Source organism: Pelmatolapia mariae, unplaced genomic scaffold (genome assembly GCF_036321145.2).
Source record: "Pelmatolapia mariae isolate MD_Pm_ZW unplaced genomic scaffold, Pm_UMD_F_2 NODE_ptg000581l+_length_29377_cov_1, whole genome shotgun sequence".
NCBI lineage: Eukaryota > Metazoa > Chordata > Actinopteri > Cichliformes > Cichlidae > Pelmatolapia > Pelmatolapia mariae.
Window position 1 is genome coordinate 6,500 of NW_027052265.1, and position 22,878 is coordinate 29,377.

A 22,878-nucleotide genomic window follows, 5' to 3' on the forward strand; every position below is an offset into this window, starting at 1 on the left:
GATTTATTGTTGTTTAGATTATTTTGCATCACTGTAAATAAATGCACTGACCTCATCAAAGAGTCCAGCATTTGGGTCCTCCTTCACCTCATCATAGTCTGCCACGCAGACCGTGTCAGAAAAGCCCACAAAGGCTACGTTCACACTGCAGGTCTTAATGCTTAATGCAGCAAACGCTCTCCAGTGTGAACGCTCAAAGCGGCCCGCATGCACAAAAGAAGATGTCACACATAACGCGCTCTGTTTAGACCCAGAGCAAACAATATTGTTTGACTGATGGCCCTTAAAATAAAGACTTCGGACTTCATGTTTCCCAATTTTTGCTTTAAGTTATTTTGTTATTTACATAATAATGTATATAACCTAATAATTATCCTTATTGCTGTTTTAGAGGAGCAGTGCTTCAAAGGATAGTTGCAGATTTCTGTCAGAATCTGCAGATTATACAGTACAAATAAAATGTTCACGTTTCTCCAACGTTGTCTTTCCAACAGTTTCACTAACATCTACACTGGATGGCCAGGAAGCGTTCGCAATGTCTTCTCGGGCGCTGATAATCGGCGTCTGTCTCGTGTCAGTGACGTAAAAGACGGATTTAATGCGACCTGACCGTTCAAACAGCAGTCGCTTTCTAAAACATCGGATATGTATCGGATTCAGGACCACATACGAAAGTGACCCAGATCGGATTTGAAAATATCGGATTTGTGCCGTTCACACTGTCATACCATGATCGGATACGGGTCACATAGGGTCGAAAAAATCGGATTTGATGCGCTTTCGCCTGCAGTGTGAACGTAGCCTAAAAGAACGCCCACCAGACCAAAGCAATGGTTTTGACTTGATCAGCATTAACCCCGGCCCCTGACTTTAATGGGTGAAGCTGACAAATAAAATGTATTTATGAACGTGATGTCTTTATTTAATACAACCATAAAATACCATATAAATACCATAAAATTGCTAATTTACGCAAAATAAATTTAAGACATCAATATTAAAGGTTAAATTATGATAATGAATACATGCAACTACAACTGATTACATAAAAATGAGGATTTCTTAAGCTAAAGCCAAAGTGCTGACTCATTTGGCATGTTACTCTCAAATGTTTTCCCTAATAACAATAACATAATTACACTTTAGCCACAAGATGGCAGCAACATTAATATAAGTCACATGTATATAAAGGTACAGTCATTATATTACAGTGATTTTGACAAAAACAAAACAGAAGTTGATGGCGGTGTGCTTTTCCATGACAGAATAATTACGCACGCCCCACTTTGCAGTTATTTATTTGTAAAAAAATGTTTGGAATCATGTATGATTTTCGTTCCACTTCTCACGTGTACACCACTTTGTATTGGTCTTTCACGTGAAATTCCAATGAAAGTGATTCATGTTTGTGGCTGTAATGTGACAAAATGTGGGAAAGTTCAAGGAGGCCGAATACTTTTGCAAGCCACTGTAAAGTTCACTATCAGTAACATCATAGCACCCACCCAGCTGTATAGAAACTCTGTCATGCTAGCTAGCATGCAGTACGAGTTATTGTAACTGACTGTAAAAAGTCAGCACAAGGAAAATAAACTCCACCTAAACTTGGTTTATATCTGACCCAGATAGACTGCAGGTCATGACTTCTTACCTGAAGTTCAGTTCACCTGACACTCGGACCTGTTTTCTTCCCATTTGTGGCTTTAATGTAGTGTTACATCCTGTTTGTTTGCTTCCATCTGTATACATGTCCAGATTCACTGTTATGTGAATGCAGTTGACACCCTTTTCCCACTTGCTCGGGTGAGCCTGAGTGCTGAAGATATCTACCTATTCGGAAACATGATAGCAGGGTTCTTGCTGATCGGAGCTGGCTTGGCCCTGGCTTATCGAAGAATTAAGGAAGCGGAACCGGCTGTTCAAACCCCCACAAGGCTGCCCGCTGGGATTGAAACGATGGGACGAGGCGTGAGTTTCTCGAAATGGGCTCATTGAGTGTAGTACAATAAGATCTTGGAGAACCACACGGCTGCCATGAATACTCAGAATAAGACCTCTGAGTGCAAACTGATTACATCTTGGAGAAGCTCACTGCGGTCGTGAGTTCTCAGAATCAGCTCTTTGAGCACAAGAATGACAACATCACAGATCGTAAGTCTGATAACATCATGGAGAAGCTCACAGCTCTCCAACGGGAGATTGAGAGACCAGTGTTGGACTGTTAGAACGGCTTTCAAATTCTTATGAGTTGTTCGCACTAAAGTAAAAACCACCATCACTTCATGCAGATACCCCTTTGGCACCAGCTGCGGTCTCAAGGCTCCAGCTCAACAAAACACCCTGATAACCACTGTGTTGAGACTGTTCTTCCCATTCCATGCAAGGCCACCTGGGTTGGCTGGAAGACTGTTTACTTTGCCTGGCAGGGCGAAGGACACTGTCTCAGCTGAACTCTGGACCAGCGCATACGCTGCAGGCCTGGATGTACTGTCTACATCGGCTGTCTCTCACCCCTTACCCACCCCTGTTGCTTGTCATGTGTTTCTTTGGTGTATTAAGAGTTTTTTCATGTGCTATGTGCAGAGGTGTTTTTTTCCGTTCTGAAACTGATCTCCCTGTTGGAGCTCAGTCTGGGGGGAGTTATTTCTTTCTCCTTATCTTTCCTCATGTTGTGCTTTTCCATGTTATACCTCTCTGACCTGTATTCCCCATGTGATGTTTGTGTAATGTATGTATGGTCGGAGGGTAAGACGGCGCTGGCACGGCTGGCGCTGTAACCCAATTTCCCACGGGATGAATAAAGTATAATCAATCAATCAATCAATCAATGTTTCTATTCTTACATTACTGTGTAATCACTGTTCCCTCTGCTGACTGATTTGACCTTTTGTATTTTACACTGATACTTGTCATATTTGTATCTGTGCCTAAAAGATAAAAATAAAAAAAGTTTTCCATGCTAAAACACAGCTCCACCTCCTGCAGTTCTCCCTCTGAACCACTAGATGTCTCTGTTATCTAAATAAAGACGTGCAGCACAGCAACCACAGCAGCGCTCAGATCACACGTGTCCTGTTATTATGTATAAAAGCATGAAACAGGTGAGACAGGTGGGATCAATACTAATGTTGTGGAAATATATGAAAAAGCAACAGAAGAGTGAAAACATTTCGTGTTTCTAGAAAGATCTTTCAGCTCATAGCTGCTCACAGACTGTATTTACAAGTGACAAACTGCAACTCTACAGTACATCCACAGTACATATCAAATATATTCTGTATTCAAATCTATTGAGTGATGTTTGAAAGTCTTTCCAGGTGAGTTTGATCCAGGAGGGTCTGAAGCCAGAGTCAGACAGAGACTGTGCAGAGACTGTAGAAGGACAGAGCAGCAGCAGAGCAGTCCAGATACACTGATGATCCTCTGTCAGATCCAGAGGGACACACAGGGATGATGCTGGACTCTACATTGTGTCTGACAGTGGAGCTGTTCTCAGAGCAGTTCACTCTGCAGCACTGACAGTCATCTGCACTTGTTCTCATTCCTCTGTCAGTCACTGCTGGATGAAGCTCTCCTCTCCACCTCCCAGTAACATGGCCCAGTCAGAGCGTCTCTACACACAAGCTGCTGCTGCTTCAACCTCTCTGGATCATCAGGACACAGCTCCTCCTCTCTCAGGACCCACACCATCCTGTTTACCATCAGCACCTCCTGCAGAGAGGAGGAAGAGCAGAGAAGATAAACTAATGTTTCCAGAGACTCTTCATCAGCTGTCAGTCAGTGATGATGCACATCCAGTATAAAAAGCAGCAGGGACTTCAGTGCTGAGACTGTACTAGTACTCGTTGTTGCTTCACTTTTTCTAATCTTTGGATTTTTATTGAAGTTGATGAAAATGTTTTTCACTCCTAGTTTGAGTTTGGACTTTCATTCATTAGAAGAACCTTGGTGTGTCCACTCTGGGCTCTGTAGGAACCCCAACAACAAGCCCAACAATCCAAATGGACGGTTCCAGCTGTTAACTGGAGGAATTCCATCCAAACATCTGCTCTCACTAAATTCTTCCTCACCTACAGACTGTGTTCTTCACTGCTTCAAACTTGGAAATGAATGCAGTCATTGGTCTGCGTGCTGCTTTGTTCAGAGAGCTGATTGGCTGTTGACAGTGTTTGATCAGAGCGTGTCAGCCGTTACTATGGTGACCATAAAGGTCAGAAACAGGAAGTGTTTGTGTCCAATCCTGAAGCCTGTCACCATTCTCCTCTCACAGCTTCACTGAGAAGCTGCAGCTTTACAGGAAACACTGGATCTTTGTTTCATACTGACTGTGTTTAGTACAATACTGCTGACAGCACCACCCACTCACTCCATCACTTTACTGACCTCAGATGCTCCAGTCTGTAGTCTGGACTCTGCTGAAGATCAGACAGCAGCTTCACATCTGGATACTTCAGGTTGTTTCCTCTCAGCTCGAGCTCTCTCAGATGGGAGGGGTTGGACTTCAGTCCTGCTGCCAGATAATCACAGCTGATCTCTGACAAACCACAGTCCATCAATCTGTATAAAGAATGAAAGATGTAAGTTTATTAGACAAAGTGTGATCTTGAAATCATTCAGTGTTTCATCATCTGTTCAGAGCTGAAGAAGGTTCAGAATGTAGAAGTTTAGAAAATGGAAACTCCAAACAGCTGAAGCCAACAGCAAGCAGCTTCAAACAAACACAAAGAGAAAAAGTTCTGAATGTTTCACATCAAAGTCGTAGATTTATCAAAAAAACAGGACAAAGACTTGAAAAAGTCATGTTTTTCCTTCCAGGAACCACATGGCTTCACTTTTAAAGGTGAAGTGTGAAAGAAATGGACATATTTGAAGCCCAACACCTTTTTCCAGTCACATTATTAAAGCAGACAAACTACAAGCTCATTTTCATTCCAACAAGTCATCTTCTGACCTGGACTATCAACACTGGTCTCTATGTGCAGCTGGCTGTGAGACCAGTGCTCAGGGAGCGTCTACAAAGTACAACACTGAAAGAACATCACACACTAATTTGCTTCCAGCACTTCCACGCAAACATCTACTGTCATTATTGTCACCAAACTCTGTGGATCCTTTATTGCAAATTCAACTGGGATTCAAATGGTCAGACAAAAGAGGGTTATGAGGAAATATGATGAAATGTTGTGTATTAGCAGCAAGTTATTGAATCATTTTCCTCAGAAACCAAACAAAATGATTGACAAACATGTTTTTACAAACTCAGTGTTGGACTTGGATCAGCAGGATAAGCTGATGTTTAAAGGCATTTGAGTCTCGCTGTATGAGAGTCCAGTTATTACTCAATATTTATGGATGATGTTCTTTCAGTGTTGCACTTTGTAGACGCTCCCTGAGCCTCACAGCCAGCTGCACATGGATCAGCTGACATTACCCAGCATTAGAGGCGGCTGTAAAAAAAATGGATTTTCCTATTTAAATGGTTTGAATTTGAATAAAGCGATGTTGATTCATTCAATCCTGAATCGATTTTTGATATAAATGTATTTTGCCAGAATCTCGGGTTAAAGTTCCCAAAAGTATTTCAACAACAACCAAACAGATAAAACAGTAAAGGAGAGCAGCTAAACACACAAAGATGGAAACACAGAGCGTGGATCGTTCACTCGACGGGACGTACATGGACACGCTGTCGGGGCTGAAAGTGGACAGCTCACAGATCCTGAAGCTACAGGTTTCATCTGTCTCCAACCAAAACTGAGTGAACCAGCAGCAAAAGAAGATCCAAACTACGCTTTACGTTTGATGAACATCGTCATGAATTCTCTCTGACTTTGACGTTTACTTCCTGCACAGCTCTCTCTCTCTCAGTGTACTTCAAGAACAGTTTACCTTTCACAATCTGTTTTCTGCATTTTTCACTGCTTATTACGCAGCAGTCTGCTGTTGTGTTCACTGCTGTCGGCCTCCGAAAACAGAGCCTCAATTCTGCTGTTCAATACTGAAGAAATTTAAACCTTTTAAAATGATGAAAGATTACAAACTCTCAGCTGTGTCTGTAATCAAACCTCTGTAACTTTGCTTCACTTAAGCAGCATCAGGTCATGTTCACATGTTGATTTATGGTTTGCTTCAGTTTTTGATCGACTGCAGAATATTTTGAAGGTTATCTGCTATAAAAAGCCAGAACAGGAAAATCTGCTTCATGTGTTTCTATTTGATCCTCAGTGAATTTGACACAAAGGCCTCTGCTGTGATGATCACACCTCTGATCAAGTCTCACAGTGTCAGCTTTGTTTTTATACATATGGATATGTGCTGATAAATGATCAGAATAAGAATATTTCCCACTGTCTGCTGTGTGCTGTGACCTTTGACCTGCTAAAGACAGTCAGCTGTGGATTATTCATTGTTGTGTCTGATACTTAGAACTGTGAGGAAGAACACTACACAGTTAATCAGGGTCCCCTCTCTCTGAATCAGGAAAGGTGGGCAGGCTGGGTGTGGGCCGCGGGCCATACGTTGAGTATCACTGTTTGAAATGTGAACATTGTTCTGCTGCAGTCAATGGACTAAACCAGAGAAGAAGAAAACAGACTTTACCATGAAGATCCTCAGTGTGGATCAGTATAATATCAGCCTGATGTCTGCAGTTTAGTGTCAGCACAACTTTCACATCATATTCATCTCAGCACAACTAAAACATGCTGACTGACCTCAGAGTTTCAAGTCCACATCCTGGACTCTCCAGAAAACCACACAGATGATTCACTCCTGAATTCTGCAGGTTGTAGTTGAAGCTCAGGTCCAGCTGTCTCAGATGGGAGGGGTTGGACTTCAGTCCTGCTGCCAGATAATCACAGCTGATCTCTGACAAACCACAGCCCTTCAATCTGTTATAAAGAATGAAAGATGTAAGTTTATTAAACAAAGTTTGAGCTTGAAGTCATTCAGTGTTTCATCATCTGTTCAGAACTGAAGAAGGTTCAGAATGAAGAAGTTTAGAAAATGGAAACTCTAAACAGCTGAAGCCAACAGGAAGCAGCTTCAAACAAACACACCAAGAGAAAAAACTCTGAATGTTTCACATTAAAGTCGTACATTTATCATAAAAACAGGACAAAGACTTGAAAAAGTCATGTTTTTCCTTTCAGTAACCACATGGCTTCACTTTTAAAGGTGAAGTGTGAAAGAAATGGACATATTTGAAGTCCAACACCTTTTTCCAGTCACATTATTAAAGCAGACAAACTACAAGCTCATTTTCATTCCAACAAGTCATCTTCTGACCTGGACTAACAACACTGGTCTCTATGTGAGACCAGTGCTCAGGGACCGTCTACAAAGTGCAACACTGAAAGAACATCACACACTAATTTGCTTCCAGCACTTTCACACAAACATCTACTGTCATTATTGTCACCAAACTCTGTGGATCCTTTATTGCAAATTCAACTGGGATTCAAATGGTCAGACAAAAGAGGGTTATGAGAAAATATGATGAAATGTTGTGTATTAGCAGCAAGTTATTGAATCATTTTCCTCAGAAACCAAACAAAATGATTGACAAACATGTTTTTACAAACTCAGTGTTGGACTTGGATCAATACAATACAATACAATACAATTTTATTTATATAGCACATTTAAAAACCCGAAGGCACACCAAAGTGCTTCACAGTAATATGGAGATTCAACATAAGTCAATAACAGGGTACAATTCGGGCACTAGCACAGACAGGATAGAGGCACTAACTGACCAGGAGAGTTATATAAATACAAAATCTGCTAAGACAAAAACAGCAGTAAAATTAATAAAAAATAATACATTTAGTAAAATCTAATAAAATATTTAAAAGTTTAAAATTTAAAAGATTTAAAAGGGTGTTAACTGGTTAGGAAAGCCAAGTCAAATAGATATGCTTTTAATTTTGATTTAAAGGATTGGATAGAGTCCAAGGCTCGAATAGAAGCAGGGAGGCTATTCCAAAGGTTGGGTGCAGCTGAAGCAAAGGCACGATCGCCTCTGGTCTTCAGTCTAAACTTAGGTTGGGCCAGGAGTAATTGACCTGATGATCTTAATGCACGACTAGGGGTGTACAAATTGAGGAGGTCAGTGAGGTAGCTGGGCGCAATGTTATTCAGGATTTTAAAAGTGAGTAGCAAGATTTTAAACTCAATACGATATTTGATTGGTAACCAGTGTAGATCAACAAGAGCTGGAGTAATAGGGTCAAATTTTCTAGTTCCAGTAAGAAGGCGAGCCGCAGCATTCTGAAAGAGTTGCAGCCTTCGAAGAGAGAAGGCTTGGAGACCACAGTAGAGAGAATTACAATAATCTAACCTGGAGGTCACAAAAGCGTGGATAAGTTTTTCCAGGTCCCTGTGTGGTATATAATGCTTAGCTTTAGAAATCTGGCGCAGTTGAAAAAAAAAACAGATTTAACCACAGATGATACTTGCTTATCGAGCTTAAAGAAGCTATCCAAATAAACACCCAGGTTACGCATAGAGTCAGAGAGGGAGTTAGCTAGGGGCCCCAGCAGGGCAACAAGCTGGTCTCGAGGAAAATGGCTGTTGAACACCATAACTTCAGTTGTTTTTCTCATTTAAAACGAGAGAATTTTCTGACAGCCAATCTTTAACCTCTCTCAGGCAATCGTACAGGGAGTTCAGTGATGCTGACAAATCATCAGTCAGTTGACAATAGATTTGAATGTCATCAGCGTAAAAGTGATAGGAACTTATTATGTTTTTCAAATATGGAGCCCAAGGGTAGCATATACAAAGAGAATAATGAAGGGCCCAATACAGACCCCTGGGGCACACCACAGCAGAGAGGGGCAACAGAGGAAGAGTATACTCCCATCACAACAGAGTAGGATCTATCAGTGAGGTAAGAATTAAACCAATTAAGGGCAGAACCCTTGATGCCTACAACATGCTCTAGCCTCATCAAGAGTACATTATGATCAACCATGTCAAAGGCTGAAGACAGATCCAATAAAACTAAAATGGCAAGGCGACCAGAGTCCGCAAATACAAGAAGATCATTATAGACTCTTAGCAGGGCTGTTTCAGTGCTATGGTGAGGCTTAAAGCCAGACTGGTATTTGTCAGTGATATTATTTGCAACTAAGTAAGCCTGTATTTGGAGAAAGACGGCTTTCTCTAAAATTTTTGATAAAAACGGAAGCTTCGAGATTGGCCTATAATTGGCAGGGTCTTTCTGATCAAAATTACTTTTTTTAAGAACGGGGTGCACTACCGCATGTTTAAAGGCAGTCGGGACACAGCCCACAAACAATGATAAATTCATTAAGAATAAGATGCAAGGCCCAATTTCCACAAAACCTTCCTTGATAATTCAGGATGGAAGGATATCATGCACAGAATTTGAGTTTCTCAGTTGTTCAATTATTCCCTTAAGAGTGGGGAGTGATAGCAGCTCAAAGTGAGAAAAGTTGGACATGCATCCTAAAACCGGAATGGGATTCAGCACAAGAGAGTGAGAGTGTGAAGCCTTCAGTAATAAAACTTTCCTACTAAAATGATTAAGAAATTGCTCACAGAGAGCCTGAGAGGCTGAACTCAAAGAGTCCGGACAGGGATTTATCACTGAATTAAAAATTTTGAATAACATTCGGGGGTCGTGGCTATTAGTCTCAATAATGTCTGATAGGAAAGCTGCTTTAGCTGCCTTTACGGAGTTCTGGTAGAGAAAGCGGCTCCTACAAAGAATGTCATAGGATATTTGAAGCCTGTCTTTTTTCCACCTCCTTTCGGATTGATGGCAGACACGACGTAAGGTTCGTATAGTGTCATTTAGCCATGGTTGATGAGAAGTTCTGGGACGTTTCATCTTTATAGGGGCCACAGTATCTAAGATGGAACAACAGGTGGATAGCATAGCGTTGGCAAAATCATCAACCAATGGAGGTGTGTAACAGTTTGTGTCAGTGAAGTCTGGATCAAAAAAGGCAAAGTTTAGAAAGGTCATAGCGAAGCTAGCCACAGTCTCAGAATTAATGATACGTACAGGGCGATGACAGCCTTTAGAATTTAAATCAATTACACGTAGCTCAACATCAAACATGACCAAAAAATGGTCAGAAATACCAGCATTATCAATGTCCATAGTAGAAATATCCAGCGCATATGAGAGGACCAAATCCAAAGTATGGCCTTTAAGATGAGTTGGTTCCCTGACCCACTGTGTAAGATTAAAAGAGTCAATTAGGGCAAGCAAATCCTTGGCTAGGGGGTCATCAGCACAACAAATATGTATGTTAAAATCTCCAGTGATAAAAGCTTGGTCATAACTTAATAAAAATGAACCTAAGCAGTCAGCAAATTCACAAATAAAAGACCTATTATATTTAGGTGGTCGATAAATCACAGCACATAAAATCGTTGGGGTTCCGGCAAGCTCCAATAGTTGGACCTCAAAACTAGAATAGGTAGGAGAGGGCAGCTGCCGAGCTTTAAGTTTGTTTTTAAAAACAGAGGCCACGCCTCCACCTCTTCCCGAGGGCCTCGGTGAACTGAAGAATACACAGTCCGGAGTTAGTAGCACTGCAAAGGAAGAGGACTCGCCAGGACGAATCCACGTTTCAGTCAATAACAGAGTATCAAGTCGAGAGGTGAGGAAGAGGTCATTTAAGATGAAGGTTTTATTCACCAGCGATCTTGCATTTAATAAAGCCATCCGAGAGATCAGCATCTTATCTCTGCTGGAAGTACGTCTTAGCTGGCTTAAATGCCTGTGTCGTACACCATCACTAGGGGACCCAATCCAAACACGAACAGGCAGAGAGACTACCGGAGAAACCGGACAGGCTTGTTTATCGACCAGACATATCCAGCGATGGTTGAGCAGCCTGAAGGGTGATGGATCCCAAGTGGATGGAAGTCGTATAATCCCCATGGTGGTGAGGGAATTAGCAGCAGCTGATACTTTAAGGCAAGCCTTTAAGCGAACCCGAAACCCATTCCGTTTGCCCCGCTTCCTATAGCGCTTCTTAGGCGGTGAGCAGAGAGGGGGACCGTATGAACCAGTGGAAGAGATGATACGTGGAAAGGTAGCGTCTCCCAAATTCCAACCTTGATCCAACCCAGCATAGGGGGGGAAACGAAGATTTAACAGAGTATCCCGGTCATAGCTGATTAATGCATAACCTTCTGGGGGGCATAGTGCCAGAAAGATAACAAATAATAAACAAATATCAAGAAAAAGAGATCGACAACAGAGACGAGGACGGCCTGCCGTACACACTGGCGCCATCTTAGATACGCAGGATAAGCCGATGTTTAAAGGCATTTGAGTCTCGCTGTATGAGAGTCCAGTTATTACTCAATATTTATGGATGATGTTCTTTCAGTGTTGCACTTTGTAGACGCTCCCTGAGCCTCACAGACAGCTGCACATGGATCAGCTGACATTACCCAGCATTAGAAGCGGCTGTAAAAAAATGGATTTTCCTATTTAAATGGTTTGAATTTGAATAAAGCGATGTTGATTCATTCAATCCTGAATCGATTTTTGATATAAATGTATTTTGCCAGAATCTCGGGTTAAAGTTCCCAAAAGTATTTCAACAACAACCAAACAGATAAAACAGTAAAGGAGAGCAGCTAAACACACAAAGATGGAAACACAGAGCGTGGATCGTTCACTCGACGGGACGTACATGGACACGCTGTCGGGGCTGAAAGTGGACAGCTCACAGATCCTGAGGCTGCAGGTTTCATCTGTCTCCAACCAAAACTGAGTGAACCAGCAGCAAAAGAAGATCCAAACTACGCTTTACGTTTGATGAACATCGTCATGAATTCTCTCTGACTTTGACGTTTACTTCCTGCACAGCTCTCTCTCTCTCAGTGTACTTCAAGAACAGTTTACCTTCAAAAATCTTTTTTCTGCATTTTTCACTGCTTATTACACAGCAGTCTGCTGTTGTGTTCATTGCTGTCGGCCTCCGAAAACAGAGCCTCATTTCTGCTGTTCAATACTGAAGAAATTTAAACCTTTTAAAATGATGAAAGATTAAACTCTCAGCTGTGTCTGTAATCAAACCTCTGTAACTTTGCTTCACTTAAGCAGCATCAGGTCATGTTCACATGTTGATTTATGGTTTGCTTCAGTTTTTGATCGACTGCAGAATATTTTGAAGGTTATCTGCTATAAAAAGCCAGAACAGGAAAATCTGCTTCATGTGTTTCTATTTGATCCTCAGTGAATTTGACACAAAGGCCTCTGCTGTGATGATCACACCTCTGATCAAGTCTCACAGTGTCAGCTTTGTTTTTATACATATGGATATGTGCTGATAAATGATCAGAATTAGAATATTTCCCACTGTCTGCTGTGACCTTTGACCTGCTAAAGACAGTCAGCTGTGTATTATTCATTGTTGTGTCTGATACTTAGAACTGTGAGGAAGAACACTACACAGTTAATCAGGGCCCCCTCTCTCTGAATCAGGAAAGATGGGCAGGCCGGGTGTGGGCCGCGGGCCATATATTGAGTATCACTGTTTGAAATGTGAACATTGTTCTGCTGCAGTCAATGGACTAAACCAGAGAAGAAGAAAACAGACTTTACCATGAAGATCCTCAGTGTGGATCAGTATAATATCAGCCTGATGTCTGCAGTTTAGTGTCAGCACAACTTTCACATCATATTCATCTCAGCACAACTAAAACATGCTGACTGACCTCAGAGTTTCAAGTCCACATCCTGGACTCTCCAGGAAACGACACAGATGCTTCACGCCTGAATCCTGCAGCTTATTGTTGCTACTCAGGTCCAGCTCGCTCAGATGGGAGGGGTTGGACTTCAGCGCTGCTACCAGATAATCACAGCTGATGTCTGACAAATCACAGCCCCACAATCTGTATAAAGAATGAAAGATGTAAGTTTATTAGACAAAGTTTGAGCTTGAAATTATTCAGTGTTTCATCATCTGTTCAGTACGGTGGCCCCTAGAGACAAAGCATGTGCAAACTCCAAAAAACTTGCAAACTCCAAAACACTTGCAAAATCCAAAACACTTGCAAATTCCAAAACACTTGCAAATTCCAAAACACGTACAAAATCCAAAACACGTGCAAACTCCAAAACACGTGCAAAATCCAAAACACTTGCAAAATCCAAAACACTTGCAAAATCCAAAACACTTGCAAACTCCAGTACAGTAAAACATGATTTTTGGGCTTCATTTCTGTACTGAACAGTCATTTAAGATTAGGTAGTAAATAACATTTAGCTAATGTTGTTCATGAGATTAAAGTCATATCACTTTTGTAATGTAAAAATAATATGGCCAATATTATAGTTATTATATTAATCATTATTAGCTATTACAGCAGTGAACATGAACTCTGTGTCAAATACTGAGCGTGAGTACAGATTCAAGTTGCAGTTATTTATATGTCTTGTCAGCTTAAATCTTCACTCAAAGACAAGTATCTTTGACAGTGCATATATAGGTGTATCATATATAAGAGACAAATGTTGTTCCTTCAGTATGTTGGCATTACTAAATTTCGCTCATTGCTTACATATATTTATAAAAAGAAAATGTACAAGCTGTGATAACTGTTTCTGATACAATGAAGAGTAGACTGATATATTGAATATTCCTTTATTGGGTGAGAAAATCAGACCATGTCATAACTGCTTTAAGTCATACAGAATAGATATCAGAGCCTTAAACAGGCTGACTTCTGCTAAATGGGTCAAACTGGGCAGAATGTATACAAACACATAACATCCTTATAGAATATGATGTAACACTATAGATCAACTTAGCTCAGAATATATAAAGCATATAAACAATTACAGCAATATGATGCAACAAACACAGCAGTGCTACTAATCCAAAATACTCAAAGCTTCATAGAACTGAAACAAACATTTATTTTTAGCTCCATTCTACTGCTGATACATACTTTAGGTTTCTGAATATTAAACTTGTTGCTGCCTTTCATAGTGTGTAACTTGAAGGCCCTGAGTACTTTCTCCCACACTGAAAACACTGGAATGATAACATTATTTGAACATTACCTAATAAGTCTGATTCAGGACAGACAATTAGTTATGTTAAACTTTTCTAGCAGTCCTTCACAAACAGGGAACAGTCTGTCTATTCTCTCCACCTGTCAGCTGCTGCTGGCTCTTCCTCCTCCTCTTCCTCACACACTGCTGAGTTTGTCCTGGATCATCAGTGGTGCAAAGCCTCACGGATGATGTGCAGCAGTGGGTCCCTCAGTCAGTCCTCACTCTGGACACTTGCAGTTGTCACACATGGAAATCAAATGTGTGATAAGCTGCAGGATTCAAACACAAGTGTAACTTATAAACACATGTTCATACTTTTATTCCACAATCAGAGAGAAAGAAACAGAGAGAGAGTGCAGGACAGACAGACAGGTGACAGTCTCAGGTGTATACACTGCTACAAAACAGCACAAGAGAAGGAGGATTTAGTGTTTGTGTTATTACGAGTGCTAAACAAGAAGAGTTCCAGATGGTACAGTGGACACATGTGTGACTCCTGTGATTAAAGCATCTTTCTTTCAGCTTAACGAGTGAACCATCAGCTCGTTCAAACACACGTTAAAGTGTGTTTGGCTCGACACCAACGAACAGAGGCAGCAATATAACATAGCTAACATTAACAGGGCATTGAATCCTGCTTATGCTGTGATATTCAGGACTGCAAACCGAGCAGCATCACTGACTTTCAGCTTGTTGTGTTTGTGGATATATGACTGACTTTAACTATCCACAATATCAGCACATTCTCTGTAAGATTAAGGTCGACTATTTAACGGCATATATATTAAAGTAAAGGCTTTAAAACCAAGTTAGTACAAACATCGCTAATGTCACATAACTTTCCCGACATGTGGCCAACAGTAATGTTTTAATTTTCTTCAGTATCAAAACATTTGCGCATAAATAAGTGATATAATATTCAGTACTTACTTTTGAAAGTTTACTCTTCGGCGGCTCCGCTTCCGCCATTTTTTCGGCAAAATTATCCACACCACCGCACTATGAAATCTGGGATATGTTGGGCCATGACGGCTACACCGACCCATCCTTAAAATTCAGGGAAATGAAGGACGCATTTGAGGGCCGCATTTCGAGCAGCCTTTGGAATGGGACAGCCTTCGTCGTGTCGCTGTGACATAATCGGCCTTAAAATGCAGCCTTTAAGGCTGCAGACAGCCCAAATCCGGTCATTGGTACTTCCTGGCTTATGTAGTTACTAGGTAACAAAAGCTCAACACTGCCCCTAGCGTCCTGGAGCACTTCCGTTGTGTTTTGGATTTTGCAAGTGTTTTGGAGTTTGCATGTGTTTTGGGGTTTGCAAGTTTTTTGTCTCTAGGGGCCACCGTAGGTCAGATCTGAAGAAGGTTCAGAATGTAGAAGTTTAGAAAATGGAAACTCCAAACAGCTGAAGCCAACAGCAAGCAGCTTCAAACAAACACAACATGAGAAAAAACTCTGAATGTTTCATATTTAAGTCGTACATTTATCATAAAAACAGGACAAAGACTTGAAAAAGTCATGTTTTTTCTTCCAGGAACCACAAGGCTTCACTCTTAAAGGTGAAGTGTGAAAGAAATGGAAATATTTGAAGTCCAACACCTTTTTCCAGTCACATGATTAAAGCAGACAAACTACAAGTTCATTTTCATTCCAACAAGTCATCTTCTGACCTGGACTATCAACACTGGTCTCTATGTGCAGCTGGCTGTGAGACCAGTGCTCAGGGAGCGTCTACAAAGTACAACACTGAAAGAACATCACACACTAATTTGCTTCCAGCACTTCCACGCAAACATCTACTGTCATTATTGTCACCAAACTCTGTGGATCCTTTATTGCAAATTCATATGGGATTTAAATGGTCAGACAAAAGAGGGTTATGAGGAAATATGATGAAATGTTGTGTATTAAAAGCAAGTTATTGAATCATTTTCCTCAGAAACCAAACAAAATGATTGAGAAACATGTTTTTACAAACTCAGTGTTGGACTTGGATCAGCAGGATAAGCCGATGTTTAAAGGCATTTGAGTCTCGCTGTATGAGAGTCCAGTTATTACTCAATATTTATGGATGATGTTCTTTCAGTGTTGCACTTTGTAGACGCTCCCTGAGCCTCACAGCCAGCTGCACATGGATCAGCTGACATTACCCAGCATTAGAAGCGGCTGTAAAAAAATGGATTTTATTTAAATGGTTTGAATTTGAATAAAGCGATGTTGATTCATTCAATCCTGAATCGATTTTTGATATAAATGTATTTTGCCAGAATCTCGGGTTAAAGTTCCCAAAAGTATTTCAACAACAACCAAACAGATAAAACAGTAAAGGAGAGCAGCTAAACACACAAAGATGGAAACACAGAGCGTGGATCGTTCACTCGACGGGACGTACATGGACACGCTGTCGGGGCTGAAAGTGGACAGCTCACAGATCCTGAAGCTGCAGGTTTCATCTGTCTCCAACCAAAACTGAGTGAACCAGCAGCAAAAGAAGATCCAAACTACGCTTTACGTTTGATGAACATCGTCATGAATTCTCTCTGACTTTGACGTTTACTTCCTGCACAGCTCTCTCTCTCTCAGTGTACTTCAAGAACAGTTTACCTTCAAAAATCTGTTTTCTGCATTTTTCACTGCTTATTACGCAGCAGTCTGCTGTTGTGTTCACTGCTGTCAGCCTCCGAAAACAGAGCCTCAATTCTGCTGTTCAATACTGAAGAAATTTAAACCTTTTAAAATGATGAAAGATTACAAACTCTCAGCTGTGTCTGTAATCAAACCTCTGTAACTTTGCTTCACTTAAGCAGCATCAGGTCATGTTCACATGTTGATTCATGGTTTGCTTCAGTTTCTGATGGACTGCAGAATATTTTGAAGGTTATCTGCTATAAAAAGCCAGAACAGGAAAATCTGCTTCATGTGTTTCTATTTGATCCTCAGTGAATTTGACACAAAGGCCTCTGCTGTGATGATCACACCTCTGATCAAGTCTCACAGTGTCAGCTTTGTTTTTATACATATGGATATGTGCTGATAAATGATCAGAATAAGAATATTTCCCACTGTCTGCTGTGTGCTGTGACCTTTGACCTGCTAAAGACAGTCAGCTGTGGATTATTCATTGTTGTGTCTGATACTTAGAACTGTGAGGAAGAACACTACACAGTTAATCACGGTCCCCTCTCTCTGAATCAGGAAAGGTGGGCAGGCTGGGTGTGGGCCGCGGGCCATACGTTGAGTATCACTGTTTGAAATGTGAACATTGTTCTGCTGCAGTCAATGGACTAAACCAGAGAAGAAGAAAACAGACTTTACCATGAAGATCCTCAGTGTGGATCAGTATAATATCAGCCTGATGTCTGCAGTTTAGTGTCAGCACAACTTTCACATCATATTCATCTCAGCACAACTAAAACATGCTGACTGACCTCAGAGTTTCAAGTCCACATCCTGGACTCTCCAGAAAACCACACAGATGCTTCACGCCTGAATCCTGCAGCTTGTTCCTGCTCAGGTCCAGCTCTCTCAGATGGGAGGGGTTGGACTTCAGTGTTGCTGCCAGATAATCACAGCTGATCTTTGACAAACCACAAAACCTCAATCTGTATAAAGAATGAAAGATGTAAGTTTATTAGACACAGTGTGAGCTTGAAATTATTCAGTGTTTCATCATCTGTTCAAAGCTGAAGAAGGTTCAGAATGTAGAAGTTTAGAAAATGGAAACTCCAAACAGCTGAAGCCAACAGCAAGCAGCTTCAAACAAACACAACATGAGAAAAAACTCTGAATGTTTCACATTAATGTCGTACATTTATCATAAAAACAGGAAAAAGACTTGAAAAAGTCGTGTTTTTCCTTCCAGGAACCACAAGGCTTCACTTTTAAAGGTGAAGTGTGAAAGAAATGGAAATATTTGAAGTCCAACACCTTTTTCCAGTCACATGATTAAAGCAGACAAACTACAAGTTCATTTTCATTCCAACAAGTCATCTTCTGACCTGGACTATCAACACTGGTCTCTATGTGCAGCTGGCTGTGAGACCAGTGCTCAGGGAGCGTCTACAAAGTGCAACACTGAAAGAACATCACACACTCATTTTCTTCCATCATCCAACCTGAAGAGGAAACAGAGACGGCTCCCCTTCAAAGTAAAAGCTGCTCCTTTTGGACACAGTATCAAAGAAAGTCTACAGTATAACACAGAAAAGACAGAAAAAAGTTTTGGTTGTTTTTAAATTGTGCAGAAATGAAACTACACTAAGCTCAATTATGTGACAGACATTTCATCCCGTGTCAGTTTGGCCTCATCCTGGGCCGGATTATGCAACACACACTCTGACCACAGGCCCAGGGGCCACGCACAGCTGGGCTCCATCCAAGAGACAGGAAACAAACCAACACAATAATAAAAAGCACCATGTGATTTTCTTCGAGCCAAACATAGTAAAACATGAGCATATCTATGTTTCCTGATAAAATGATGTGACAGTGTAGAATTAAAGAGATTATTTTACTGCTACTGTTCAAGACCATCATCTTATCATTGCATTAATTATCATTTCATCAAAGCATTTATTGAAGCTGTTGGCATTATGTTATAATTTGTACTACAGGGGTTATCATAATCAAATATTAACATGTTTATGACAGGTGCAGTTATAACCACTTTAAAATGATTGAGTTAAATATATATATCAAAACTCATATGCTGAGTATATTGTTACAAGTAAAATAGTAGTTGAGCAAAGGCCTGAATGTATTCAGCTTCTTGTTGCATTTGAGTTTGCCTAGCAACAGGTGACACAAGGAGGACAAGTCCATGGGGACCTCAAAGGCCTGAGATCATCACCATATTTGGATGGATGCCAGAAAGGGGAACTTCTGTGTCTGCAGTTATCTCTTAAAATACATGAATGTTCTCTACATGCAAATTATGTGCTTGTAAACGCAAGAGGGGGCGTTACAATACCCTGATGTTATAAAAGCAATCTAGAGTGTATTTTGGGTAGAGATGTACAACTGATGTTTTGCAGTTTGCACCTCTCCACGCTGCGTGCATTCATTAAAATCAATTGTTTGACCGACCTCTTCTGGACTATCATTGTTTTACTCTCATCCTCAATTTCGAACTCGTAACAACAGGTAGAACAGAGTAAAGTGGTGGTGTTACAGCCTTTCTCCCCTCTGCTGCCGAGGCTGTTAGTCTCTCCCAAACTCAGCTACAGGACTTCCAAATGAATGAAAGCAGCAGAAGTGGCTTTACAAATGAAAGAGGAAGAGGAGAAGAAGAGGAGAGGGAGGCCAACCTGACCATCACTCCAGCTGAAAACATCACACTTCCATTAAAGTTGGTGAGAAAATGTTGAGCAGGATGAGCTGCTGGCTAATCTGGAGGAAGTAGCAACAGCTCACAGTCACAGTGGATTTCCACTCATGAAAAAGCTCTGGCTGCTTCATTTCTCATTTCATATCAGAGACTTTAGTGAAGCTGTACTGTGATGCTTCCATATTCCAGTGAGGCCTCCAGAATGATTTTAGCTGTTCTGTACACACACTGTGTGCCTTCTATGGCTCAAAGTCTCTGCAGCCTGTTTTTATCTGCTATCATCAGATCTTCATCATCCTCATTCACATCCCTCACACACTCTACAGCCTCATCAGCACTGACTTCATCTTCACTGACTGATGGAGCACAACATGAACCTGTGGAGGCTGAAACACTGTCCTGTCAAACATCTCCCCGTCACCACTCCACTTCTCTCAGCCTTTAAATGAACCCTGCTCAAGTCTGTCACTTCTGTTTGGAGCCAAAAGAAAAAACTGTCGTTCAGTCATTTGGAAAGACAACATTTCTGAAAACACTCAAACTTCTTCACATTTGTCTTCAGACACATCCTGAACATTTAGGAACTAAAGAAAGTTTCAAACATCAACCTGAAATATAGAAAAACAACAACAGCCGCAGTCAGTGAACTCACCTGAGAGCCTCCAGTCCACAGTTTGGACTCTCCAGTCCAGCACACAGAAGCTTCATCCCTGAATCCTGCAGGCTGTGGTTTCCACTCATGTCCAGCTCTGTCAGATGGGAGGGGTTGGACTGCAGAGCTGAGGCCACAACTTCACAGTGAGTCTCTGAGAGTCCGCACCAAGTCAGTCTGTGATGATAGAAAATATAAAATGTGTTATTATAAAAGCAGAAAATCCGCATCATAAACACAGACTGAATGTATATGAAGACAAAACAGAGTGAGGTCACAATCTGATGAATCTGCTCTTCACATCTGTGCTTCAGCTCCTCTTACTGTGTTCAACATGACACAATGATTCAGTCTCTCTCAGACCTTCAGACTTTTAATGAGAATCTTTGTTTGGCTTTAATCTGCAGATGAAGGAGGAAGATGGCGTCACATTTAGGCTTCCATAATGTCCACAGTCTGTCACTGAGATCTGATTCAGAGTCAGAGTGAAAACACATTTGGACTGTTTCCTGTTTTGACTCCAGAACATTTTGAATGAGTTCAGCTCAGTGAAGAGTTCCAGCTGGGAAAGATGATCTCTGTTTGCTACCTGCTGCTGTCAGGTACGACTGTTCACGTCCACACGCAGGAAAAACCTGCTGACTGTTACCAAACGGAGCAGAAATCTCACCACTGGACAATAATGATGAATGAACTCAGAGCTGCTGATATCAGAATCTGATTTCAGGGGAACTAAACAAAGAAATGATTGGCTCATTTTAGCTTTCTGAGCCATTATCTGCTGGTGTGTCGCTAGTTGGCAGTAAATGATTTGTATTCCTGTTCAGGGCTTCAGTGTTTATGAGTCCAGATCCAGGTGACAGCAAGTCAAAATGATGTTACCTGTCTGTGTCCAGCAGCAGCCTGTATTCACTTTGAATATTGTTATAAACTGACATGGATCAGTTTGTCTTTGATTGGTTTGTAAATGTCACTGTTTCCATTGGACCTGAGTGACGGTACAAAGACAGAGAGGGAGAGAAAGGAGAGCGAGGATGGAGACAGCAAAGAGAGAGCAAACACAAACAGGTGAGAGTGGACAGGTGACCAAGGTCAGCAACCAATCAGAGAGCTTATGTTTGACCAAGAGTCACTGATGATGACTGGCACATAACCAATCAGTGTGTTACTCTGATATCAAATATGGATCCTGCTCTTATAATAATGATCATCAGATGATATTATTGTGTTATTCTGTAGCTGAATACGATGTTTGTGTGATTATCAGTGAAAGAAGCAGTGAGAAGGATGGAGAGAGAGAGAGGACAGAGGGTGAAGTTAGAAACACTAAAAGGATTTTCATGGATTTCATGGATGATTTGAGTGATTTCCAGCAGGACACTTAAACATGTCAGTGGACGTCCTAAAGAACATATTCACTGATATGAAACGTGTCATTGTGAATGTGTGTGTGAATGGGTGGATGACTGGATATGTAAAGCGCTTTGGGGTCCTTAGGGACTAGAAAAGCGCTATATAAATACAGGCATTTACCATTTACCATTGAACAGGATTAAAATCAGTGGAAACATGGTGGAAACAGCTGTGACTGCATGGATGTGACACACTTCAAATCTGTTCTCCACTCTTGGATTTGGGATCCATGGAGCTGCTGCTGAGTCTGTACAATAAAGGAATGGTGTGGAAGGTTGCAGCGTACGGACACAAACACTTTCTGGTTACAATCTGATTTTATTTTCAAAATTAAACTACTAACCTACACTGATCAATGATGTTATTGATCACATCTGGACTCACCCAGCCTTTCTGCAGTTCTTCACAGCTGGAATCAGTCTGTGTCGTCCCCGCTCTGATGTGTTGTACTTCTGCAGGTCCAACTCATCCAGAACCTCCTTTGACATCTGCAGCATGAAAGCCAGAGCTGAGCACTGAATCTCAGAGAGTTTCTTCTCTGATCTGTTCTCTGACTTCAGGAACTCTTGGATCTCCTGATGTACTGAGAGGTCATTCATCTCCATCAGACAGTGGAAGATGTTGATGCTTCTGTCAGGAGAGATTTTACCACTGTTCATCTCCTTTAGGTTGTTGATGACTCTCTGGATGGTTCCTGGACTGTTCTCTGTCTGACCCAGCAGACCTACTAAGAGTCTCTGGTTGGACTCCAGACAGAGGCCATGAAGGAAGCGAACAAACAGGTCCAGGTGGCCATTTTTACTCTGGAGGGATTTCTCCATGGCTTCTTTAAGTAAATCGCCCAGAGAGGAATTGTTGAATATATGTCGCAAAAAGTTATTCAGCACCTCTGTCTTCCTGTTGGTGTGACAGTGGAAGATGTAGACAGCAGCCAGAAATTCCTGAATGCTCAGATGAACAAAGCAGTAGCCTGGTTTCTGGAAGATCAGACACTCTCTTTTGAAGATCTCTGTACAAACTCCTGAGTACACCAAGGCCTCTGTCACATCCAGACCACACTGCTCCAGGTCTTCTTGGTAGAACATGATGTTTCCTTTCTCCAGGTGTTCAAACGCCAGCCTCCCCAGCTTCAGAAGAACTTCCCTGTCAGCCTCCGTCAGCTCCTGTGGACTCGTCTCATGTCCCTCATGGTACTTGTTCTTCTTCCTCTTTGTCTGAACCAGCAGGAAGTGTGAGTACATGTCAGTCAGGGTCTTGGGCAGCTCTCCTCTCTGCTCTGTAGTCAACATGTGCTCCAGAACTGTAGCAGTGATCCAGCAGAAGACTGGGATTCTACACATGATGTGGAGGCTCCTGGATGTCTTCATGTGGGAGATGATTCTGCTGGACAGCTCTTCATTACTGAATCTCCTCCTGAAGTACTCCTCC

The 22,878-nt window shown here is 41.4% G+C and overlaps 1 protein-coding gene across 1 annotated transcript; it reads right to left on the reverse strand.

Annotated features, from left to right (window-relative positions):
• Window positions 1-315: 315 nt before the first annotated feature.
• Window positions 316-22,871, reverse strand: LOC134623369 (ribonuclease inhibitor-like). The gene is made up of 7 exons (XM_063468533.1): window positions 21,835-22,871; window positions 20,038-20,214; window positions 17,488-17,661; window positions 12,715-12,891; window positions 6,714-6,890; window positions 4,384-4,557; window positions 316-3,711 (listed from the first exon to the last, which is right to left on the reverse strand). The coding sequence occupies exons 1-7, from the start codon at window positions 22,815-22,817 to the stop codon at window positions 3,702-3,704; spliced, it is 1,872 nt and encodes a 623-aa protein (XP_063324603.1). The 5' UTR covers window positions 22,818-22,871; the 3' UTR covers window positions 316-3,701.
• Between the last annotated feature and the right edge of the window lie 7 nt (window positions 22,872-22,878).